Raw genomic sequence first — 25,789 nt, 5'->3', positions numbered from 1 at the left:
AGCGAGGTGATTGCCACCAGGATAGCGGTCTTCAAAGTTAGCATTTGTAGGGAGGCCTTATGGATCCGTTCAAATGGCGCTTTCATGAGTTCCGTCAGTACTAGGTTAACGTTCCACGCTGGTGCTGGTAACCTCTTTGGCGGTGCAATCCTCTTTGCACCTTCCAAGAATCTTTTTACAATTTGTGAGGTAAAGAAGCTTTTCCCTGTCTCTCCTCTAGTGTAAGCGACTATGGCTGCATGTGTGCCCTTAGCGAGGATGAGCTCAGATTAGCCTAGAGCAGGTGCGTCAGGTATTTAAGCACTGTTGAGTCTCTTGTCATCTTGTTGTGCAGTTTTTCCTTTCTGCACCTTAGTGTGAACCTCTTCCATTTGGCTACGTAGCACTTCCTCGTGCTAGGTCTTCTTGCCTCTCGAAGCACCTCAGGGTGCTCTCAGGTAATTTAAGGTGTGTGAACTCTATGTCCTCAGAAGCCAGGCTGCCAGGCTGAGGCTTTCTGGCTCTGGATGCAACACCTCTCCGTTTTGCATGGAGAGTAGGTCTTTCCTTCTCCCAAATCTGTGTGGTGCACTCTGTCATCTCCATAATCTGCGAGTACCAGGTCTGCCTGGCCCACTGTGATGCCACCAGTATCAGGGTCATGTTGCTCGTTCTGCACTTGCTGAGTACCTTGTGTATCAGGGGGATCGGCGGAAAAGCGTAAGCAAATGTCTTTGACCAGCTTATCCAGAGGGCATCCCCAGTGAACCTTCCCCTTGTTGCCTGGATGCGAAGTGCTTGAATTTTGCATTCTTGCGTGTTGCAAACAAGTCTATCGATAATTTCCCCACCTGTCGAACAGTCACCTTGTCTCTTGGGCATTGAACTCCCATTCGTGTGAAGCCGATGTCTGTCTGCTGAGCCAGTCCGCTTCCACGTTGTCCATCCCTGGCAGGTGAATCGCCAGTAGATCTATTTTTAGTGGGATGGCCCATTTCCATACTTCCTGCGCTAGTTCTGACAGCGGGGCTGATTGTGTTCCTCCCTGCTTGTTTATGTAGAACATCGCTGTTGTGTTGTCTGTCTGGATCAACACGGTTTGGTTGTACAGGTTCGTCTGGAATGCCTTTAGTGCGAGGAACACAGTATTTAGTTCCAGGTAATTGATGTGTTTGACCGCATCCGCTGGTGTCCACAGACCCCTCACTCTGAGTTTTTTCATGTGTGCTCCCCATCCCTTCTGGGATGCGTCCGTGGTGATGGTTACAGTCGGTGTTGGTGGTGTTAGAGGCTTCCCTTTTGTTATGTTTCCTTTGTTCCACCATGATATCTCCTCGTGCACTGCGTGCGTTACAACCACTAGGTCTTCCCAACAACCTGTAGCTTGTGACCATTGGTCTTGTAGCCACTCCTGGAGTGGTCTCATGTGGATTCGTACATTCGGCATTATGTGTATGCATGAGGCCATCATGCCCATCATCTTGCTCGCCGTCCTCACTGTCATAGGACGCCCCTTCTGGTAGAGGCGCGCCTCCTTCACCAGTGCCAGTGTGCTCTTCTCGCTGGGGAACACCTTCTCCTGTACGGTGTTGATCTGCGCACCAAGGAAAATTTGTACTTGTTCTGGGTTCATTGAGAATTTTCCCCAGTGGATGGAGAAATCCAGGGCCATCAGTGTATCTGTCACTCGCTGTGCGTGCCGTTTGCATGTCTTGTATGATCTTGCCTTTACTAGCCAGTTGTCCAGGTAAGGGTATACGTGGATCCCTTCCCTCCCCTCCTTAAGTGTGCTGCGACTGCTGCAAGGCACTTTGTAAATACCCTTGGTGCTGATTTCAATCTGAATGCCAGTGCCGTGAATTGATAGTGATCCGTGTTGATGACAAATCTTAGCGGGTGTTTGTGCCGCCTGTTCATTGGGATGTGCAGGTAGGCATCTTTGAGGTCTATGGTGACCATGAAGTTCCCGCCTTGTATCTGTGGAAGGACCTCTTGCAGAGACTTCTTTTTGAATTTTTGGGTTTTTATGTATTTGTTGAGGAACCTTAGGTCCAGGATGGGTCTCATTGTTTCGTCTACCTTTGGTACCAGGAAGTACGTGGAGTACACCCCCCTTGTTCCTCTCTATGGGAGGTACAAGCTTGATAGCCTCCTTCAGCAGGAGTTCTTGTGCTTCCCTTTGAAGTAGCTTTAGTTCCTTCTTTGCTAGTGCTCTTCTTTTTGGTTTTCTGTTTGGTGGTGTTTTTTCCAACTCTATGCAGTATCCGTACTGTATGGTGTTGAGAATCCAGCTGTCTGTAGTTATTTTCTTCTACTCCTGGAAGAAACGGTTCAGTCTTCCTCCCACCGGTGTTACGTGCTCTTGCATGTTTAGTCCGAGCCACTCCTCTTTGTTGTATCTGTGCTCCACCCCTGGAGTTTTTGAAAGGGTGTAAACTAGTAGTGTGGTTGAGTCACTTGGAGGTGGGTTGTTGTCCAGCTCTTCTGTTGCTTCCCCGGCCATTCCCCTTTCCGCGAAAGGACTGGCCCCTCTGTTGGTATTGCCAGTGTTGTTTTTGCTGGCCTTGTTGCGTCTGGGCGTCGCCCTGGTGTGACTGGTGGAAAGTCTGGTGCGACGTTCCCGGCTGGTTTCCCCCTCTCCCGTTTGGTCTCCGTGACGGGGTTCCTCTGAATTGCAAGGCTCCCATGGATCTTGCAGTGTCATTGTCCTTTTTCAGCTTGGTGAGCTTTTCGTCCACTGGTGTTCCGAACAGTGTTTCGACGTTGAACGGGGTGCTCAGGGTGTTGTGTTGCACCTCTGGTTTAAAACCTGATATTCTGAGCCAGGCTTGTCTCCTTTCCGTGATGCCCAGCATCATAAGCCTGCTGGCTGTGTCTGCACCGTCCAGTGCTGTTTTTAGGCAATAATTTGCCACGTTCTTCCCCTCCTCTACCAGGTGCGTAGCTCTTTGCTGGTATTCTTGTGGGAGGTGTTTGACTAACTGGCCCAGGTAGTCCAGGATCTGGTGTTGGTGTCTGTTCAGCCGAGCGTTGGAATTGGCCATGCGCCAGTGTGTTGCGGCATTCCTCTCGATCTTTTTTCCTAGTCAGGTCCATCCTTTTGCTCTCCTTGTCTGGAGGTGGTCCTGACGTTGTCTGGACATTGGCCCTTTTCCTTGCTGTTGCCGCAATGATGGAGTCTGCAGTGACCGTTCCCTGGATGTAGGGTGGGTCCTTGGGGGAGTGCTTGTACTTCTTCTCCGTCCTGGGTGTGACGGGTTTACAAGTCGCAGGCTCTTTGAAGGCCTCTCTCCTTTGTCCTTTAATGCTTTCGAGCATTGGCAGGTACTGGCTCCTAGTTTGTATTGGGAGCAGTGTTTCCACAAGGAAATCCGCCTTCGGCTGTTCCTCCTCGAGTTTTACTTTGAACGCTGCTGCTGCGTTCTTGACAAATTCATTGTAAAGTCCAATGTCGTCGGGCGGTGAGGGCCTCGCCGGAGATGTGTCACTCCCTCTTCTGGACTCTCTGCTTCGAGGTCCTGCCACTCTAGCTCCTGTGTGTCCGAGTATGACGAGCCCTGAAATGTCCTCTGGTCGTCATCTTCCTCCTCCTCGTAGTAGGGGTTCTCATCTTCTCGATATTCCAGATCTTCCTGGCCTTCCGACGGTCCTTTGACCTCAAATTCATCATCTTCCTCGACTAACTCGACCACCGGTGGCTTTGGCTTCGACGGAATTGTATATGCTTTCATCCTTTTGTCGAAATCTTTCTTTCGCTGCAGGATGTTCTCCATCCCTGCCGCCTGTTCAGTGTCGATTGGTTGTGCCGGTCTCTTTGTCTGGCTTGATGGCGCCGAAACGGGTTTCGGCGTCGAGACTGGTTTCGGCGTAGAGACTGGTTTCGGCGTAGAGACTGGTTTCGGCGTAGAGACTGGTTTCGGCGTAGAGACTGGTTTCGGCGTAGAGACTGCTCTTGTGTCCTTCGTCGACGTCAAAGAGGTCTTCGGCGTCGAGCATTCCTTTTCGTGGACGCTTTGACGACCTTGGTTGGTCGCCGCCCTTCGGCGCCTGGGAGTCCTTCTGTGAGGATCCGCTGGCCTTGGGTGCTGCTGTGGATGCCGGAGCTTTCGGCGTCGGCGATTTCGGGGTCTTGCCCTAGTTTTTTCGAGAGTCTTGGGCAGACTGTCGAGAGTCTTTCGGGCCTTTTTGGGGCGTCGAGTCTCCTACCTTTTCTGGAGTCTTCGTATTATCGGTCTCTACGACAGCGTAGCCGTCGTCTTCTTCGGCGACGTAATCCTCCTCGTCGGTCGATAGTCCCAGGTCTCGAAGGGACGGAGGTTGGACCTTGCCCTGCATGGCGAAGTTAGCTCTTCTTTGCCTCTCTCTCACTCGAAGGGTCTTCGGCGTGAAGGCGGAGCAGGCGTTGCAGTCCCTGCTTTCGTGGTTGACCGGCAGGCAGAGGTTGCAAACTGTGTGTTGGTCTTTCTGCGTGTACTTGTGGTGGCAGTTCCGGCAGAATTTGAATTGTGTGTTGTCCATCTCTTGCGTTCAAGGGGCCCCCCTGATTGCGCATTCTCTTCTGGACATCAAAGTTCCTCGAAGATCCTCTTCCTTCGTCGTCCCTTTCGATGCTGTAGTCTCACTTCGTCTTCTTAAGTTATTTCTTCCCAAAAACTTGGTTCTTAGCTTCTCTTTTCTCCAAATCTCTGGAGCCCTGTCGGGAACGATCCAGACCCAACGGCGGAAAAAAGAATCTGAAGATGGCGCCCAAGGGTGGGAGCTTCCGCAGGAAGCATGCCGACGTCACAGGAAGGACACCAAAAGGTGGGACGTCGACGCCCACCTGGGCTACGGAAAAAAAAAACGACTACGATTCCGGACCCAACCACTAAACCGCGGAATAATGCACAGCATAGTGAATCCAGAAAGATTCACGCTGCAAAATTACGTATGCTTGCCATCATTGAGAAGTACCCAGAAAATTATTAATAAGGACTTCTACTATTCGGGCACCCTCATTGGGTTGCTCGTCCCCAGATTCTCTGTCCTGAAGAGAACCCGTACCCTGAGAGGGTTGAAACATTGTTGACTATTAAAAATGGAGAGCCCTAACAAACCATATAGTTGTCCTTGTAGAATTGATTGTATTACATCTCCAATTGGCTCATCTTTTATTTACCATTAACCACCGCCACAAGTTTTCCAATAGCACCACATATATTTCACTGGTTTTGTTATGGTCATTTCACTGGGGTTCACAAATCACTTTGAAATGTGAAAATGTATAAAATATAAATACACAGACAGTAAATATTTTATGCCATTTTGTATGTGAAATACTGCTTTGCAAAACAAATAATACTCACTTCGGCTGAAGTGAGGACTACAAAACATTTTGGGGCATATTACCAAGGAGGGCAATAGGCAAATATCGCCGCATTAACGGCCGTTTTCGGCCGCTAAGCGGCGATAATTCTATCGCCCTATTAACAAGCTGTCGCTAACATCAGTTAGCGACAGCTTGTAGGTGATAGCGAGCGGTTTGGGGCTCGCTTTGCATGTCAGCGATATTTATCGCTAATGACATGCAAAGTGGGCGTACCCAACCCGTTAGCGACTGACAGCAGTCGCTAACGTCGCTATCGCCTATTAGCAAGGCAGGCATAGCGATGGAACTATTCGCGCTAAGCGCGAATATCTCCAAATACTAACACCTGCCCAGACCAGTTCTTAGCCATGTTATCCAATGGGAGGTGGATAACATGGCTAGTAGCATTTCGTCGCTAATGCGTGAATATCGCTGTATTCTCAGCAATATTCACGCATTTCGCTGCTAACGCCTGGATTTTTATCGCGTTTGAGATAAACCTTGATAATAGGAAGATCCCTACTTAGCGATAAATATCACTATTTGTTGGTAATATGCCCCTTTGTTCTGTGGGCCTTTATCGTAAAACTTTGTTAAAATGTTGGTATACCTTATTGAGTTAAGGTTTCATTCTGTTCTAATTGCTGCAAAAATTTATAATTTTTATGAAAAATGAGTTCCTTGTGAACATTGTTTCTGCTTATTAGCAATACCCGGTTCGCAAGGACATATGGATCGCTCTTTTTTCTTTGTGAGAAATACAAATGCTTAATAACATTGCAAAACACAAAATTAGTACAACTTGCTCAAAACAGCTAATCAAATCAGCCATAGATAGCTACTGCTCTCCATTCATACAAATTACCTTTGATATCCGTTTTGCTGTACCTGCAACTTTAATTGAAAAGGGGGAATTCATTTGATATTGGGGACTCACGTATGGGAGACTGACTGATGAAAATAATCTGTCATCAATTATTGTGTCATGAGAGGGAAGAAACTGTGCATTAGAGGCATTTTAAATTGTTTGTTGCATATAAGGCTTGCAAAATGCATTCAAGGAAAATGTGTATGCCTATAGCACAGCTACAGCAATATACAACATGTCATTGTGTTGGTAAACAACACTGGTAAAGATAATACAATGTGGAGAGTAGAAAAGACTGTCAGTAATTTTTTTTTTTAACTTTGCAACCATGGCAATGGGTGCTGGTGCAGAGTTTTGAAAAATCATGCTTTTATTGGAAAATTAAACGCCTTTCCTACAAATAAGTTTTGCGAAGATGAGGAACTTTTAACGCAATGAATTTGGAAAGGTAATTACCTTCACAAAATTTTGCTTGTGCCTATTTAATTACACACCACTAAGTAAGACAAAGTTAGTGACACACCTAATTTTTGTAGGTCTTTCGGTTTATAGTTATGGCAAAAAGTGGAACTCTGCTTGAGAAGTACCACATGCCAAATCTACAATTTTGGAAGGCAATATATATCTTAAAAAGTTTAAATCAAATACCAATAAAAGTTGTGCACCTGACAATGACAGAAAGCAGCCCTACATTTCTGCAACTTTTTGTTTGCTCATTGGGTGAATATTACTAAAACTGTGTGCAGTATCGTTTAGACCAAGGTTCTTCACTTTTCAAAATTATGAATGTATCCGTGTCTCTTGCGGACTTGAAATGAGATTTAAAGTTATCTCTGACAAAATTATATTTTGTGTTACATTGCGAGGACATTTCTGCAAAGGTGTCAAAGTTATAGATATAGCTTACTTTTATTAGCAAAGGGAATACAAACAAATGATCAGGATGTCTTCCTCACACATAGTCACTTTTATAGCACTTCAACTTGATCTTATGCAGAGAAAATTAACACAGTGACATCTAATGTTAAAAGGAAAAGGGACAGTGTGGCAAGTTTGTTCCCAGAACGAAGTAGCATGTTTTTGGATACAAAAACATGAAAATCAGAAGGAGTTGGTTAGAGTTAATTAAATGTTTTAGACATGATGCTGTTTTTCTCACTCCCAAGTAACTGTTATCAAACATATCTATGTTTTTAAATTCTAAAAATCGTGTAAGAAATTTGCAAAACAAGTAAAAAAATCGGAGTTGTTATTTAAAAATATATACATTCTTGAGGGAAATACCAAACACTCTTGATTGTCTATATATTTGTGAACCAAATGCAAGGGAAATGATTTTCCTAACATCGTGAAGTTATTTTCTCGACTTTTAGGGGGAGTGAAACTTAGTTCATGGTCTCCTAACATCTGGGTTCTCTTGCCGTTGTCACTAAGGAGCAAGTTCTTTGGGGACTGACCACCTCAATATGTGTGAACTCATTCTATGGGTGACTTAGTAGGACCAATCGGAGGTATTCAGAGAAGCTAACTCACAATCAAGTTGACTGAGAAGTGCCAATTGAAGATATTCTGGGAGAAGAACTTTCCCTCAGGTTGACTGAGCAGGACCAATCAGAGGAATTCAGGAAAAGAATAACTCACCCAAAGGTTGGCTGAGAAAAAACAATTGATGGTATTCAGGGAAAACAATTTACCCAACAGTTGACTTAGAAGGACTAACTGGAGGTATTCGGGGAAAATAATGCACCCTCTGATTGACTGAAATGGAGCAATCAGAGGTATTCATTGAGAAGTACTTACCCTCAGGTTGACTGAAGAGGTCCAATCGGAGGTATTCAGGGAAAAGAATACCCTTCCGGAATCATCGGTCTCATATGATTGGTTCAGTCGCTGCATACCCCACTCACTAAACAGGTAGACGGTCTGACCTTTCATTGGGGTGCCATCAGCACTGGCAAGCTTCATCTGCAACAAGAGAGGAGATGAGAGAATGGAAAGTGGCTTTAAGAGAAGGGTAAAAGGGAGAAAGGTGGGACTGAGCAATAGAGAATTGTTAGAGGGTAGAACTGGCAGGCAAGAAAGGAGGAAATAATTTAGGTCCAAGAGATGAGGAGAGACTGTGTCAGAGAAGGAAAGACAATGTAGATAGGAAGCTGAAGAAAGTGAGGTGTGAGACCGGATTGAAACACAGGTGAGAGGATAACAAGGGAGGTATGTGAGGGCAGAGGGATGGTACCACGTTTGAGAGGATAAAGAAAGGAAGGAGATTAAAAAGGACAGCACAGAGGGAGAGAACAGCAGAGGGATAAATGAGACATAAGACGTGGGAGACAAAGAAAAAGGTATTTGAGAGGAGAAGAGAGAGGCATTGATGGGAAGGAGGGGATGAGGCGAGAAAACATTAGATGTGTCAGAGAGGACATTAGATGTGTGAGAAAGAGAGAAACGTGTCAGGTGATAGAGAGGCTAAAGATATGAACAGAAGTGAGAAGGAGAAAACATTTTTCTCTATTAAAGGTGTCACTAACTATCTGAACTTTGCACTTATATTTCATAACCACGGTCTGCGAAATCCCATTTCTATCTAACTTCCACTCCTGCAAAGGCACTTCAACCGTAAAGGTTGTAGTATACACAGTGCCAATGCTGACTGTAGGAAGTGTGCTCCAATAAGATGGCATTGCTGCACATGATTATTCGGGTACACGCAACTTATGTGTTCAATCATTGATGTGAAGGGTCCTTTCTCCAAGACAGTTTTAGAATTCAAGACGGCAACACAAATTCAGGGCTCACAGAAAATAGGCCTCATCTCATGACAGGAGGGTTAGGGAGCTACATGTCTCAAACCAGAAAGTACTCAACATATTATGTTCTGAGACCTTTATTTATTAATATTTCCATTACTGATATTGAAAAGCAACAAGACTTTTAAAGCATACAGAGCAAAATAGTATTTGCATTCAAATAGGCTTTTTATACTTTGTATAGTTTATACATTTTTATAAAAAAAATTTGGTTTGCAAGCAAAATGTAATCCTTTAAAGATGGGATGCAGATATAAGAAAAAAGATGAAGGCATATTTGACATTAGGATGAAGTCGGATAGATGAGCGAAGATAAGGATGGGAGATTGGTGGCTAGAGTGTGCAAGAAGAAAGGTGAGATGGGTTTAAGAGACAAATGGATGGAGACTATTGAGAAGGACAGGTGAGAGTATGTGGAAGAGAGAGGTGAAAGAAGTCACAGATGTGAAAAAATGAGGTGAAAGATATGTGAGAGGCAGAGAATACAGAAACATGAGGGAAGACAGCGGGTGACAGATGTTGATGAGGAGGTATATGGAGCTGTAGATGTGGATGAGGAAAAAGAGAAGCACTGTGAGTAAAGTGGATGATGAGAGAAAGGTGCTGAAAGAAAGATAGCAGATATAGAGAGATCAGTGAACAGTGATATGATAGAAGGTCAAGAGATAAGGTAAAAGGGGGTAAAATATCTGAAAAGTAGAAAGAGGAAAACAAGTATTTGAGTGGAAGAAGTTACAGATTTGAAATAAGATAGAAGAAAGACAGATGTCTCAAGAGGAAGAAAGACAACGCAGTAAAGAATGAAACAGGTTGAACAGCTGTGTTGCAAAGACTGCTTCGTCCCATTCCTCCAGTTGTTTTCCTACATACCCAGCCAGTGTAGGGTATGCCTTTTTTGTAGTAATCATCTGTCCCTTCAAACGTCACTGTTGCAATATCAGAAGATATAGTGCATGACCTGGATCCAGAGAGAGTCACGTCTGTAGAGGACAAGAAGTCAGTCATGAGGAATCACCCGGAAAAACACTCAAGAAGACACTCAGATGAATCATATATCCCAGGTGTGTTTATTCAATCTAACATGACATGGGAAACAACCTTTACAATGTAAATTTTACAACGCACTACCATTACAACAAAACGTTTACAACGCAAGATCCATTACATTGCATGCAATCACAACGCATACCATCACAACGCATACCATCACAACGCATACCATCACAACGCATACCATCACAACCCATAGTACCCTTACAATATCCAAAACTTACCCTACTGTTGCACCCCCTGGAGTTAGAATAGTAATTTTTACCCCTACACTATCCAACACTTACCCTACTGTTGCACCCCCCTGGAGTTAGAATAGTAATTTTTACCCTTACACTATCCAACACTTACCCTACTGTTGCACCCCCTGGAGTTCGAATAGTAATTTTTACCCCTATACTGTCACAATCGTAATTCAGCGGGAACTACGATTCCCGATATCGCCCGAGCCGGAACTACAGCTCCCATGATCCTCCGCGAGTCGCGTTAGACATCGCGAGAGGACGCATATAAGCGGAAGCCATGTCCGGGCTTGGCGTCGGGGATTCCTTCTCCGTTCCTGCATTTGTTTTCAGGGACCCTCCATGGTGGCGGTAAGGGTGCTCTGCACCGGTCTTGATATCAGCCTCAACGCTGAACTTGGTTTATTCTGATTATCGGCAATGTGCCGGGAGCTCATTTAATTGGTCGGTATTTTCGGCCGACGGAGGAGTGGATGTTTTGAGATCCACGATTTTCCCCAATTATTTTGTTTGCTGCTAAGGATGATCTAACTGCTACCTCCCCCCCCCCCCCGAGTAGTTATCAGGAATCTTGAGGGACTTGGGGTGTGACTTCAGACGCAGTTATTGCATTGACAAATAACTACTTATTTACCGTGTTTGAGCATTTTACTTGGAGCAGGAGCTTCCAGTTCAAAGAGTTTTATTTGATAAGAGACATTTCGTTAGTCTACCTCCTAATTACAAGTATTGGATGTGAAGGAAAGGCCAGTACGTGTGTGTGTGTGATTTATGGTGCATTCACCTTTATGGGGCAGATTTACAAGCCCCTTGTGCCCCTTTCACGCTGCTGTTGCGTTACTTTTATGACGCAGCGGCGGCGCAAAAGATGCGCCATGGTGCGGGGTACTTACAACGTGACGCATCTGGGAGATGCGTCACGTAAAGCCCTGCGCCAGAAGGAGGCGTTCCTGCGCGGGGGGGGGCGTTCCGGCGCAGGAACGCCTCCTAAAAGTGGCTGAGTGAAATCTACAAGATTTTACCCAGTCACTTTGGGGCGCATGCTGCGTCAAAACCCTGCGCCTGCTTGAAGCAGGTGTAAGGATTGACGCAGCATTAACAAGATAGGGCCCCCCAGAGCCTTGCTGGAGCTGCGTCATGCTTGCGACGCAACTCCAGCAATGCGCCGCCTTTACGGCACAGATGCGTCACGCATCTGTGCCGTTTTTGCCCATTGGTGCGTCGCATTGTAAATGGGGCGCATCAATGGTGGCGGAGTCATGGTGCACAATAAGTGGCGCATCCCTGCTGATATGCAGGGATGCGCCACTTATTGTAAATCTGCCCCTATGTCTCTGGCTCCCTTTGTTAACAGGGGTTTTCCATGAATGGTAGAGGGCTACGCTCTACCCCTGTGATGCGCAAAGGTGTCTAGACTAGGGTACGTTCTATTGCTCAATAACCTGCTGAGTGATCTCATATGTATCTTGTGGATTGTATCTCTATCTTGTGTTTATTTTGTATTTATGCAGTGATACCCCAATGTGGTCCTCTGCACTGACAAGCACTACTGCCTATATCCAGAACTCGTATTTTGCTTTACAGGTATTGCCAGTCAGTCAATAGGCTTTATTTCGATAAAACATATCTTTAAAAGCGTTACATAGCATAACAAATTAAAAATCAGAACCAATAAAATGAGTCCACAAGATTAGATAAAAGAGTACAAATGACATCAATAAATGACTTAAGAAGGTCTAATTGCAATGACCATGATTAAACAATTTCATTAAACCTTTTAGATCTGATCAACCAAGCCAAATTTAAAAATTTTGACATACCACACACGAACAAGGGCCAGGTGTTGGACGTCAAAATTCGCAGAGCGACTATGTGGTGTCTGGTGCCCAACTCTCTACACAATGGTATTGCAAACAATAGGGGTTCATATATATTGCAGTTCTTCACCCAGAAATTTCTTGTAAAATCAGAAAAGAATGAACACGCGGACCCAAAGTTCTTTGTGTCGTTTATTCAAACACCCTGCATCAATGCCGCCATGACCCGTTTCGGTCCCACCTGGACCTTGATCACATGACTCGTCACGTGCAGTGAAAGACCTTTTAAAGTGCTAGTGCAAAAATTAAATTACATTCAGCTGTGCTGTGCCATAGTAGATAGGGAAGACAGACTATATGTACATAATTTTTTTTTTTTTTTAAAGACCAACGGTCTCAAACTTTATTTAGTTTCACAGATGAGTTAATTAGTAGTCACACAATGTCACAACAATGAATCATTACTACAAACTGTACTCGGCCAGCAGCACATATTGACATGTCAATTACATATGAGTGAAAATAAACAGTAGCCAGTGGAGATGCATTAGTTCACAAGTGGCAGTGCTAGGAAATGTCTCGTGTTGCAGTGCTCGCGGCTCGTAGCACTGCGAAAGGACCAGAATGGTCATGAAATCCAACAGTCATTGTTTCGAGTTGTGTTCCCTGATTAGCACAGTAGTGAGCAAGGGCAGGATCATATCCCCCGTCATCATATGGGTCGCTGGGTGTCCGCCTCCTGTACATGGAAGCATCCAGCTGGCATTGTGTGATACGGAAATGGGGAGGGGGGATCGAGCATTATCATGAGTACAGCATTAACAATCTCTGCGTCAACCAAAAGATATAACTGGGAAGTAAAAGAAGAGGGGGAGGAAGAAATATTTCAACAACTGTTGGACTAGTATTTGTGTGTGTGTTAGTGTATCTGGAACTCTAGCTGTGTGTGGTGCATCCTATGTGGGCTGCGCAGGGGTGGGGATAGTTGAGGATGTGGTGTCGCTGCGGCTGCAGGGCGGAGGAGGGGGGGGGAAGGGCGGTGGCGGGGAGCGGCAGGGGACATCTCTCGTTGTTCAAGGTCTCAGCGGTCGGGACAGGCGGTGGGGGGGAAGGAGGGGGGGAGGGGGGGGGGAAGAGGCGGGGCGGTGGCTGGGGGAGTTCCGCGCCCAACATGGACAGCAATTAACTGGGCCCCCTCTATTCCGCATCGGGATGGCATTCTATACCGGCCTGGGTGCACGCCCGATGGTATGCGGTCAGGGTAGCGTCCCAGTCTTGGGCGATCGGGTATTTCCGTAGGCCAGCGGTCTCCTCTCTGTGTAGAGACACACTCTCCGCACAGGCCCAGTTGCCAAAAGAGCGACGCCAGTCCGCAGGGCGCGGTGGAGTGGCACTTTTCCACCGTTTCGTGATGAGGCGCTTAGCCGTAATGAGGCCTAAGTCCCAAAAGCGCGCCCGCAGCTTGGTCCGCTTGGTTCTCTTGTAGAGTCCCAGTAGGCATACTTCCCACGTCTTGGGGAGAGTTTCGCCTGTGGCTGCCGTCAACGTGTCAGTGACCGCTGACCAGTACGAGGCGAGGTGGGCGCAACTCCAGAGTGCGTGCAGGAAGTCCGAATCTAGGAGGCCGCATCTGGGACACGCCGACGAGGTGAGTCCGAAATAGCGATTCAGTTTGTCAGGAGACAAATACGCGCGGTGAAGGATATAATATTGGATGGTTTTAAATTGCGTGTTGCGAGGAATATTTCTGGCGCCCGCTAATATCGCGGCCCACTGTTTGTCCGTCCAGTCGGTGCCCCGGTCGGTCGCCCACTTCTCCCTCAGTCTTTGGGAGGAGAATTGGGTATGGCTGTGTAGTGCCTGTGCTAGCCAGTGCACTATATGGGACCCATCGCCGATCACGTGCAGGTACTGGATGAGTAGATGAGTGGACGGTTCTTGGCTCATGTCGCCCCATGCCTTCGTCAGCTCATGGAGGAGTCTGGCGTGTGCCAGAAATTGACCCGCTGGCAGTTCTGTATCTGTGACCAGGGTCTCGAAGGGCAACAGCTCTCCGTCGCTATATAGGCCGCTCAGGTCGTCTAAGTCTGCCGCAGTCCAGCTGCGTAGCTCAGTCGAGGACAGTATGCCAGTGCCTAAGGGAGTCCCTAGTAGAGGTAGGTTCGGAGCATAGGGCACTGTACCCTTGGTGAGTCTGAGGGCCCGCGCAAAGCATCGCTTCGCGAGTGCCACATGGACTTGCGTGGGGGGCCGCCCCTGCGTTAGGGGGTGGAAGAGTGTTAGCACCTGTACGGGGGACAGGGTGGTGTCGGCCGTGGCCGTGTCCATCAGGTTCTTGCCGCTCAGCCAGTAAGCGACCCATTGTAGCTGGGCTGCCAAGTAATATAGCTCCTGATTGGGGACAGCTAAGCCTCCAGCGTCCGTGGCCGCGTATAGGGTCTTTAAGGCTACCCGGGGTCTCCCTTTGTTCCAAATAAGGCACCTGGTGAGAGTTTCCAGCCCTCTGAATATGCGCGCTGGCACATATACTGGCAGGTTAGCATAATAATAGAGGAGCCGGGGGAGCATTATCATTTTGGTGAGCGCCACTCTGGCCGGCACATTCAGTGGGAGGGAGTTCCAGAACGTGACCTGGGCCGAAAACGAGGATATAGCTCTCACTAGGTTGCCCTCCAGGAGATCCACGGGGTCTCGGTATATTAAGATCCCCAGGTACCTGAATACCGTCGGGTGCCACCGGAGCGTCTCCCCCATCATGCGCACCTCACATTGCGGCATCTCGCCACTGAATGCATAGGTTCCCGATTTGGCCCAGTTAACGTGGAGCCCCGACATATCTCCGAATGTTCGGAAGATGTCTGTGATTGCCTCTGGTATACGCGTGAGGTCTCTGATATACAGTAATAAATCGTCTGCATACAGAGACACCGAGTGTGTGCCGTCTGCTAGTGGGATGCCCCATGTGGCGCCGGAGGTGCGGAGCAGTTCCGCCAATGGCTCCATCGCCAAGGCGAATATCATAGGGGAGAGGGGGCAGCCCTGCCTGGTACCCCGCCCAATGCGGATCCTGTCAGAGAACAGCCGTCCAGTCCGGACGCGTACCTCGGGCGCTTGATAGAGGAGCCCCACCATCTGGATATAGGCTTCGCCTAGTTCGTATTTCTCGAGGACTCTGAGGAGATACGGCCATTCCACCGAGTCAAACGCTTTTTCTAGATCGAGCACGATGCACTCTGAACGCGGCCAGGTGGGGGTCGCACACCGTTGGATCTTAAAAAAACGGCGTAGATTGTAGGACGTGCTCCGGGTGGGCACAAAGCCATTTTGATCAGCGTGTACTAGTGTGGGGACCAGCGGTGCAAGCCTCCGAGCCAGCGTCGCTGCCAATATTTTGTAATCGGTGTTGAGGAGCGCCAATGGTCTGTATGAGCCGAGTTCGCTCGCTTCTCTACCCGGTTTCAGCAGAGAGACCACATTAGCTTCGTTTAGGGACGCCGGGAGTTCAGCATCTTCCAATGCCGCCTTATACATTCTCAGCAGTTCCGGTATTAACACCAGTGAGTAGGCTTTATAGAACTCTGCCGGGAGTCCGTCAGGGCCTGGTGCTTTGCAATTGGAGAGGGAGAAAATCACTTCCCGTAATTCCTCACCGGTCTGATGGGCAGCAGTAGCTGTTGGGAGCTACAGTGTCGTTAGATAGTCCGTGATCTCCACCACAGTGGCCCGCAGCCGTGAGCTATACAGGGACCTGTAATGTGACGTGAACGCCTCATGGATCTGTGCCTGGGTGTAGACCTCGACGCCCTGGGCTGTGCGGATCGACAGGACCGACGCGGATTGCGTGTCTTGCCGTATCAGCCACGACAGCATCTTGCCAGGTTTATCCCCCGCGTTGTGTGTGCGCGCGGAGTGCGCTGCGAAATTAATGTTCTTTAGGCGCTCCATCAATACAGCGTGATCCGCCCTGGCCGAAATCATTTGGGAATCATCGCCCCCTGTCGCCTCCCGTTCTTTATCTAGTAGTGCCTCCTCCGCCCTTATCAGATCTCTCTCCACCTGTCCTCGTAGGCCCGCCTGCACACCGAGGCAGCCTCCCCGGGTAACCGCCTTGAAGGCGTCCCACTCGACTCTCGGGGAGGAGGTCGAGTCGTTGTTGTCTTCAAAATATTGTATGATCCTCCTGGACATCTCCTCCCGAAATGGGGTGTCGAGTAGGAGATCTGGTTGCAAGCGCCATGTGGGTACGGGCGGGCGTGGGCACCTCCATCCATATACCAGTGTGTGCGGGTTATGGTCCGAGTGCGTCCGTCCCAGGTAGTCTGCGTCTGTCACGGAGGGAATCAGATCGCGGGACAGCATGTATCTATCCAACCTGACATGCAGTGAATGGGCTCCCGAGTAATAGGAATACACCCGGGCGGTGGGATTTCTGACTCGCCAGGCATCCTGTAAGTTCCATTGTGTTGCCCAATCAAGTAGGGCTCTGGAAGTTGCCTGCGCTGGGGCGATGGCTGCTGGGGGGGACGAGCGGTCAAGGGAGACATCTAGCACGCAGTTGTAATCCCCACCCATCATCAAGGGTACGTTTGGCCAGGGCGCAATTACTGCCGATAAGCGCATGAAGAATTTCCCCTGCTCTACATTAGGTGCGTAGATGGAGGCTATGACAATCTGCTGCCCGTCTAGTCTGCCCTGTATGAAGACGTAGCGCCCCTCGGTGTCGATATTGCTGTGTGTTAGTGCGAATGGAACCCCGGGCCTAACCCAGATCAGGGTCCCCCGTGCAAACGCTGAAAAGGTCGTGGCGAATATCTGCCCCCTCCACCTACGGCGAAGTGCGGCTACCTCAGTGGCGACCAGGTGTGTCTCCTGTAGTAGTGCGATCTGGACCTGATGTCTCCTAAGGTATGACTACACCTGGTATCTACGTGAGGGTGTGTGCATGCCCCTGACATTCCAGGTGCAAAATTTAACTGTAGCCATCACAGTATACATTGCGCCCAAGCACCCGTCCCCCCCCCCCAACTCCCAGCCCGCCCCACCCACACATGTACAGCAGCCGCGAGCAATGACCATTTTTTCCCCTCGCCCTCTCCCACAGACCCAGGGATGCACGCTGTAGCACTTCAGTGTCAACACTAGTCTCAAAAGGAAGAACTTTAACAGAAACATAATACCAAAAGGGCAACAACAGAACAAGTCGCCGCCCAAACGCTCTATCGAGCTCAATCAGTCCGTGAGTTCAATGGGGGGATGACGAAGTTCAACACTTGGGTAAAACAAGTTAGTTCAGGTTGCCAAGAGAGCCGTGGCGGCTCCCCACCACGGGCAGTGGGTCAAGGGGCACCAAAAGTCAGTGGCAGTGTCCGCAGACAGGTTAGAGTTCCCAATGTCACTGGTCTCGGATAGTCCGCCCCAGGGGGGGATCCCATCTGTTATTCCCTCGGGGGGGGCACTCACCTCTAGGGGTCCGTCCACCCCTTCAAACTGCGGCCCCAACGTGGCCGCAGTTTGCGTGTCGTGTGGGCCGGGCTCCTCGGTGTTAGACGGGTCCGGCGTTGACCAGTGTCTATTTCTGAGCAGCAGGCGGGTACAGGTGTCCAGGAGATAGAGCCACACAGCCTCCGTTGTTGGTCGTTCAGACCCAGGGGCGACGCCGTCAGTGTGGGTCTCCAAACAGCGGAGCACGATCGTCCTCCGGCGTCCGCCAAGTTTGGCGGGAAGTCCCCAGCGCCGGCAGGTAAGGCGGATCAGTGGCTCAGTGCGCTGCGAGCCAGTGTGGCGTGCCTGCTTGCAACTTCTGGGACCCCAGAGCAGTGGTTACGCCAGGGGTATCGGGCGTCGTGATGTGGTCTCCTCCCCCTTGCTGTTTCAGGGTGGTGGGTGAGTGTGGGGGCCCAGGGAGCAGAGTGGGTTCGCCCTCGCTGTAGCCTGCCGGGAACCAGGGGTAACGCTGTCCGTGTGGGCCCCCAAATAGTCGAGCGCGATCACTCTCCGGTGTTCACAGGGCTTGGCAGAATGCCCCCAGTGTCGGTTGGCAGGGTGGGCCGGTTTCACAGCCTGTTGCGAGCCAGGGTGTTATGTCCTATATTCGTGTCTGGGGTCCCTGCGCAGATGGAGCGCCGAGGGGGCAGCCGGCGTCGCGGCGCAATCTCCTTCTCCCACTTGATTGCGCCGGGGAGCACACACGCGCCGCGGCCTACCTCGCTGGGCCGGATCCCCGGTCTCAGGTGGATGGGGCCGCCGAATGGAAGTGAGCCCTGGGCGGGCAGTTGCCTCGGCGGCCGTCGGTCGGAGGGTCAGGTACTCCGATCCGTCTGAAAATTTCGGTGATGGCGGATCAGGTTCCCGGGTGCACTCGGTTCGAGTTTGGGCCCGGTGTCGCTGGAAATGGAGGAGAAATGGCCCGTGGAAGGGGAGCGTCGCTCGGAGCTCAGCCCGGGTACGTCTTCTCACATCGCGTACTTGGCCACCCAGACTATATGTACATAATATCGGCTTAAATGCCCTATTGCATAACATTTTTCGTTCCTGATAATAATTAACAGAAACTGTAAAAAATAACCGCTTAAAATGCGTAATGTCTGGCATATACCTGGTATACAAATCATTAAAAATGTATAAATATAGATACATTGATTCAGTTAAAATATACATGTCTATACACTCCTCTAATGCACAGTGCAATAACACCAGGCGATATCTATGTTGCGATTTCTCAATCATGTATCCATGCTATAATGAGAAATACCCAAAAGTGGGTACCTCAATACCGAAGCGCCCAATCGATAATCCGCCTAGTACTCCCCTCAACCACATTATCAATATGCCAACATTTGTTTACAATAAAGTCTGTCGACATAAGGCAATAATAAAAGATTTTCAAATCTCTCAATAGGGCCCAAGTGGGCATGCACAGCAGACCATGTCTAGCTTTTCAAAACACTGGCCGAACTTTCCAAAACCCCCTAAGTCAAAGACAAAGAGAGAATTGTTAAATACATAGTAAAAGTGGAAACCAAGTGATATAATGTATAAGGAAAAAGAACCACAGTTCAACAAAATTCCATAAATAAATAGCACACAGTTATTACATGATTATATGTTTAGAGAGATTGGATCTGTAATGCGGTTAACATTATATCAGAGCTGAGAGATAGATAGTATGTAGCATACACAAATTCATAAACACGTATGCAAATCCTTTGTTGCATTCAACCCTGAAGGGGATTTGGTGCTAAGCTCCAAAATGCACTTGGTCTCAAGCAAACGGAGAGCACTTTCCCGATCGCACCCCCTGCGAGACCATGGTATGCAATCTATGGCAAAGTAGCTGAGATGGTTTGGGTCACTACCATGTGTTGCCTCAAAATGCCTCGCTACCGGGTACGTCTGGTCCTTATTGACGATTGCCCGTATTGATATCAGGGCTACTTCTAACAAGACAATTGCCCATGGACCTAGCCTTTCTAAAGGTCAACTGTGGCGTACGGTTATATTTGGTAAGGTCCCCACCGATTACTGGATCCTTCAAAAGCAAATCCCAATTTCTCTTCAGGATTCTCCTAATGACCCCATGCTGCTTATTAAAGGTCAGGATAACTCTAACTTAAGATGACTCTCTATCAGTACTATCTGGGTTTGCTTCCTTCGGTATTAGTGCCTGTTCTCTGGTGAGAGACCTAGTCTTGTTAATGGCTTTGTCAATGATCGATGCTTTGTACCCTCAGTGCTCATGACAAGGTCAACTCGTCATGGGTTTTACCTGCGCTGTGCTTATGACGAGTTGACCTTGTCATGAACAATGGGGATCCTGAATACCCAGCGCAGGAGGGGAAAACCCCTTAGCAGCCAAGGTGTTAAGAAATCACTTCTTACAATTTTCCTGGGCTAGTTTACATTCCCCATCGCTACTGCAAATACGCTTGACCTGGAGCATCTCGCCATAGGGGATACTCTGGATCAAGTGCTGGGGATGGTGACTAGATGCATGCAGTTGCGAGTTGCCAGCAGTGGGCTTGCGATAAAGTCTTGTGCATATGGTGCCGTCAGATATAAAGACCTCCACATACAAAAAGACAACAGATTCCTTACTCATATGAGCGGTAAATTCCAGGTTCAGATGGTTAATATTTAATTGCTCAATAAATTGTTTGGCAAGATGTTCGGACCCCTTCCAAATAATAAAAAGGTTGTCTATATATCTTAGCCACAGGGGTACATGCCTATTCAAAGTGTCTTTGTGTTGTCTTTTGAGGACCTGCTCTTCCCACAGCCCCATATGCTGGCACGCATAACTGGGGGAACAGCAAGCCCCCATTGCGACTCCCCTTATCTGTTGATAGATAGTATTATCAAAGCAAAAATAATTATGTTCTAAGCACATCTTTACCATGGTAATGAGCCTCTTGTTGTGTAGCATGAAACATGCAGGCCTACGGTTTAAATAATGTTCAACTGCTTTGACACCATCCAAATGCCCAATAGAGGTATATAACGAGGAAACATCCATAGTGATAAGAATCAAGTCATCCCCCCCAAGTAATATCCTGGATTTTGGGTAAAAAATCTGAAGTGTCCCTTAAATAGGGCGGCAGAGATGTAACCCACTCCTGCAAAAAGTAGTCTGCGTACTTTGAAGTATTTTCCATAATACTTCCTATTGCGGAAATGATCGGCCGTCCCGGTGGTCTCTAATCATTTTTGTGCACTTTTGGTAAAAAGTATAGGGACGGAATTATAGGATGGTCATTCGTTAAAAAACGATATTCATCATTGCTGATTAGACCACCACTTTTCCATGCAACCAATCTACCATAATCCAGCCAAGAGGCCCTTACGATTTGTAAATTGCTCTGTTTATAACACAACACATTATTCAACTGTAAGTACGCCTCCTCCATATATAATGACCGTGACCACAGGACTATGTTACCCCCCTTATCTGATTGTTTTATAATGAGGTTTTCATTGTCCTGTACTTTTTCCATCAGTTCGATGTAGCAACGCTGATGATGACTTGCCTGGGCACATGCACGGTTGGTAGACTTGTACAATCCTTTCAGATCAGAGGTCACTTGCTCATGGAAGAGATCGAGGTTATCATGAAGCATTGGGGGCTGGAACACATATTTAGGTTTAAAAGGCGTCTTGATTGTCCCACCTATGTCCACGCCTTCTAGCCCCAAATTGCTCGTACTTGCATTTTGTTCTCCCTGTAAAAGTTGTAAGTCTTGAAACAGACTAACATCCCCAGCTGAAAATAAAGGGGGACTTTTGGATGCGATGCAGGGGACATTCACTGCATCCTTTTTGGCCTTGAGCTTATGAAACATCCGTAGCTTGAGTTTTCGAATGAACCTAAAAACATCCATTCTAGTTTCAGAGTAATTAAAGCTACTCTCAGGACAGACCAAGTGCGAGGATTTGTGTCTCTGCTTGATTCAAAGTTACATCAGACAAATTGATTACCGTGTTGGCTGACATTTCAGGGTCTATTTGCGCTTCCACCTCCCTCTCGTTACTTTCTTGGGAGGCTTGTTCACGTTTACGCCGATTGCTGCGCCTCCTCCTTGCGCTGCGCTTTGCGTTTGCCCGCTTACTTTGTGGCAATTGCTTGTTCCGGGGTCTCAAAGTGTCTCTCCTGTCCTGGCACAGGCAATCCACCTCCTGTGCCAGTGATCATTTTAAAAGCCCTGCTTTTGCCACACGTAGCACCCGACCACCTTCCCCCTCCGTTTCACTTTCTGTGGCGGTGCTTAGCTCTGAGGCAGATGTAGAGGCATTGGTGTTATCACTCAAAGTACTTGTATTCATACGCTGTTTTGCCACACCAACCTTAGCCCTTACACCCTCGTATCTTCGTGCAAAAGTGAAGACGTTACCATTTTGGTAATCCAATTTGTCCCTGTTAAACTTGTAGGCCTTATGTTTTTTAATGGCCTCTTCGTCTTTTTGTAGTTTGAGTAGCATATCCTCTAATTTTTATGATAGTCTGTCTCGTCCATTTTAGCAATTTCTAGATTCAATTCATCCACCTTGATTTAGAGTTTAAGTCTGCTGCTTTCAGCAAGTTATTCGCAAGCCCCTCGGGACCATGCCCACTTCTAGGTACCGAGCAAGCGACCTCTGCTCCCACCATTTCACTTGCTCGGACCGCATCAGCTTCTCCAATCTCCTAAACACCATTAACGACTCCCCGGCCGCGGAATCATCAAACAGTTTGACCGCAGCCGCCTCGCGGCTCCGTAACGCCTCCGTGGCCATGATGCACTTCGTTAAGGGTTAAATTGTAAATTTTAATGATGAAAGTCGCCGAACAATTCCGACACCCCCACTGGGCACACTCCTCCACTGGTAAATCCGTAGAGTCCCCTACCTTGCCAGATATCTTCAGGCAGCACAGATTAACATCTCCGGCCACCTCGATTCCGGTCACTCAGGCGGGAACAATTTTCAGTGTCCAGGGGCTGCTGTGCGGTTCGCTCTTCTCCAGAGCACAGTGAATACGCCTCGTAACACGAAACCAGCTGCTTCGATACCTATATATATAGATGGTTTTTGCTAAGTGTAGAGAAATAGCTCAGTGTACTTATCATTGTACGTTTTTGTGTTTTATAGATCTCCCTCCCCGCTGTCCCCTTCCTTTCCTTCCCTTATCCCCTCTGTCCCTCACTTGATCCTTCCGATGTCCTGTGCCATCACGGCTATCCAGGCATTGGTTCGATCTAGAGGTGGACCATACTAACATCAAACCGATCCGGAGGACCGTCCACGTGACAGAATCCCCGACCCTCCCGGTCGGTTAGTGCAGCTAAGGCCACGTTAGATGATGTCATTGATGTATTGGCTAATCTTCAGGCACAAATGGTGGCTTCTAGGCAGGAAACGGCTGATCTACGAGCAAGGATAGATGGCATCCAACGAAATCCGTTCGATGCAGGTGCTGCCGCTCCTTCCACCTCAGTGGTAGCTTTTGGCCGCCATAAGTGTGGCAGGGTATACTCAGACGTGAGTCCCTTGCTCACTTTGCCACTGGATTCAAGCAAGACGGGCTGAAGACGGCTGGAATGCCAGAAACCGGTCCTCGGAAGCTTGTTTACGGTCCAGGGAAGACATGGCTTGGCAGTTCGGGCTGGACTGTTCTCATGATGCAGAGGGTCAGACTGATTTGCATATAGCCATGTCTGAACTGGGGTGGCAGAGTGGGCTAAAGAACGGTGATGGATTAAATCCAGATCTTTTGACTGGGTGTGAGTGTTTGATTGATTCAGATGCTCCGTCCATCACCACCCCCTTTTGTACCAGTTGAAATGCCTGTGTCCATACCTTTGGCCTCACCAGAACGTTTTCATGGGGACACAGATAAGGTACAGGTGTTTTTGACCCAAGTCACACTCCATTTTTTCATGCAAACCCAAATCATTTCCTACCAATCAAGCCAAGGTGGCCTTTTTGATCTCGTATTTGGCAGGTAACGCTGCTCAATGGGCGGTACCTTTGGTTAATCGCAACGATCCACTTCTACATGACTGGGAAGCCTTTCGAACAGAGTTTGAGGATTTTAGATAGAAGGGCTGACTCTAATACTGCAGATAGAGAATTACTAGAGTTGCGACAAGGCAACAAAGATCTAGTTGTTTATCTAAACTCCTTTAGAAGGTTGGCGGCAGAAACCAACTGGCCCGAGTGTAAGCAAGCCTCCCTTTTCTACCAGGGACTACGGGAGGAGCTTAAGGATGTCATTGCGCAGATAGACCCTCAGCCCACTTCTAGTGAAGATTAATCAACCTGGCTTTGCGTCTTGACCATAGACTTAGTGAAAGGAGAGGGGAGAATCGTAGGAATCTAACAGGGGACAGACACAAGACCACAGATATTAGTCCTGCTTTTAACCCTGAGCCCATGGAGATTGGAGCGGTTAGAACAGTCTTGACAACTGCTGAAAGAGAAACATGTCGCAAACAAGGGCTGTGTCTGTATTGCGGTAGAAAGGGGCACTTTGTAAGGGAATGTCCGGTTAAGCCAAAAACCAATCACTTTCGCAGTTCTCGTGTAGCCACAGCCAGTGCTGATTCTGTGCCGGAAAACTGTTAGACTCTAAGTCTCTTGAAGGGGATTCTTGGAGTCCTATGTATGTCCCTTCTTTATGTAAAGGAAAGATAACCGTGAAAGGACATCTCTTTATTCAGATTGTGTTGATGCTCGCAGGTAACAAAGTGGTCACGTCAGCTATGGTGGATTCAGGGGCCACAGGGATGTTTATGGACTTACACGAAGCACAGAGTAGGGACATTGTGTTGGTACAGAAAGAGACACCTGAAGAAATTTACGCTGTAGATGGTAGGAAGATTTGCAAGGTCCCATTGGTTACATCACAGAGGAGATAGAAGTACAATTTGGGGACTCACACGCGGAATTGATAACGTTCAGTATAATTCGGGCTCCACAATATGGTATTATATTTGGTTTACCTTGGCTGGAGAAACACAACCCTAGTATCAATTGGGAAACCCGGACTGTACACATGGGGTCCGTGTATTGTTTAGAGCATTGTCACAGCATTACCCTGAAACCCGCTAGGGCGTTGTCTTGTTGATCTTGTATAGCCACGGCAGCTGAAAAAAGTGTTCAGCTTCCTGCAGAGTACAGTAAATTTGAAAGAGTTTTCAGTGAAATCCACGCTGATGAACTCCCCCCTCATAGGCAGTATGATTGCCAGATTGGTCTGGTTCCTGGGGCAGTGGTGCCTAGTGGTCGTATATATGCTTTAACGGAACCAGAAAACTTGCATCTTCGAGCTTATTTGGACAAACTTTTGGGTTTGGGCTTTATTCGGCCTTCCAAGTCTCCTGCTGCCTCGCCGCTCTTCTTCATCCCAAAAGCCAATGGTGAGCTGCGCGCATGTGTGGACTACAGGGTGTTGAATGCCATTACTGTAAAGAATAGATACCCTTTGCCACTAATAAACCTTCTGTTGGAGCAGGTGAAGAGAGCGGTTGTTTTCACAAAACTAGATTGAAGGGGGCCTATCACTTGGTCCGCATGAGAAGTGGGGACGAATGGAAAACCGCTTTTAAGACCAGATACGGTTTGTTTGAGTACATTGTCATGCCGTTCGGGCTCTGTAATGCCCCTGAGGCATTCCAATACTTTTTGAACGATGCCCTCCGTGAGATCCTGCACCGTTTCGTGATCGTCTATATTGACGACATTTTGGTGTATTCTGAGAATGAGGAGATTCATTGTCAACACGTGGAAACAGTGCTCAGCATCCTGCAATCGCACAATCTGTTTTGTAAAATTAAGCAAATGCGATTTCCACGTTCACTCAGTAGAATTTTTGGGGGTCATGTTGAGTCCTGCAGGCCAGGAAATGGCAGAAAGAAAGGTCTCTGCAGTAAAAAAATTGGCGAACTCTGCAGAACATTCGCGATGTGCAGTGTTTCATCGGCTTTGCCAATTTTTAACGGCGGTTCATCAATCAGTTTTCTGGTTTGGTGCCACCCATCACACAGTTGCTGAAGAAGTCACGCAGTTTTGTATGGGACGAAGCAGCCCAGGTAGCCTTCACAGCTCTTAAGTCTGCTTTTACATCGGCTCCTATTCTGGCTCACCCTGATCCTGAAAAACCTTATGTGGTGGAGGCTGATGCTTCTGATGTGGCGGTGGGGGCCATT

At 48.0% G+C, this 25,789-nt stretch overlaps 1 protein-coding gene across 1 annotated transcript in view; it reads right to left on the bottom strand.

Moving 5' to 3' along the window:
* LOC147706530 (alpha-2-macroglobulin-like protein 1) overlaps window positions 1-25,789 on the bottom strand; it is a 316,256-nt gene that overhangs the window by 201,330 nt on the left and 89,137 nt on the right. Inside the window, exons 10-11 of the mRNA XM_086932996.1 lie at window positions 9,872-9,981; window positions 7,995-8,159 (exon numbers count right to left, since the gene is read on the bottom strand). Of these exons, the coding sequence (XP_086789122.1) occupies window positions 7,995-8,159; window positions 9,872-9,981 (275 nt within the window). The remainder of the gene's footprint in view (window positions 1-7,994; window positions 8,160-9,871; window positions 9,982-25,789) is intronic.

This window comes from Lissotriton vulgaris, chromosome 7 (assembly GCF_964263255.1).
Source record: "Lissotriton vulgaris chromosome 7, aLisVul1.2, whole genome shotgun sequence".
NCBI classification, from domain to species: Eukaryota; Metazoa; Chordata; class Amphibia; order Caudata; family Salamandridae; genus Lissotriton; species Lissotriton vulgaris.
The sequence above is the reverse complement of the archived record's forward strand: the minus strand, read 5'-3'. Positions and strand labels throughout refer to the sequence as shown.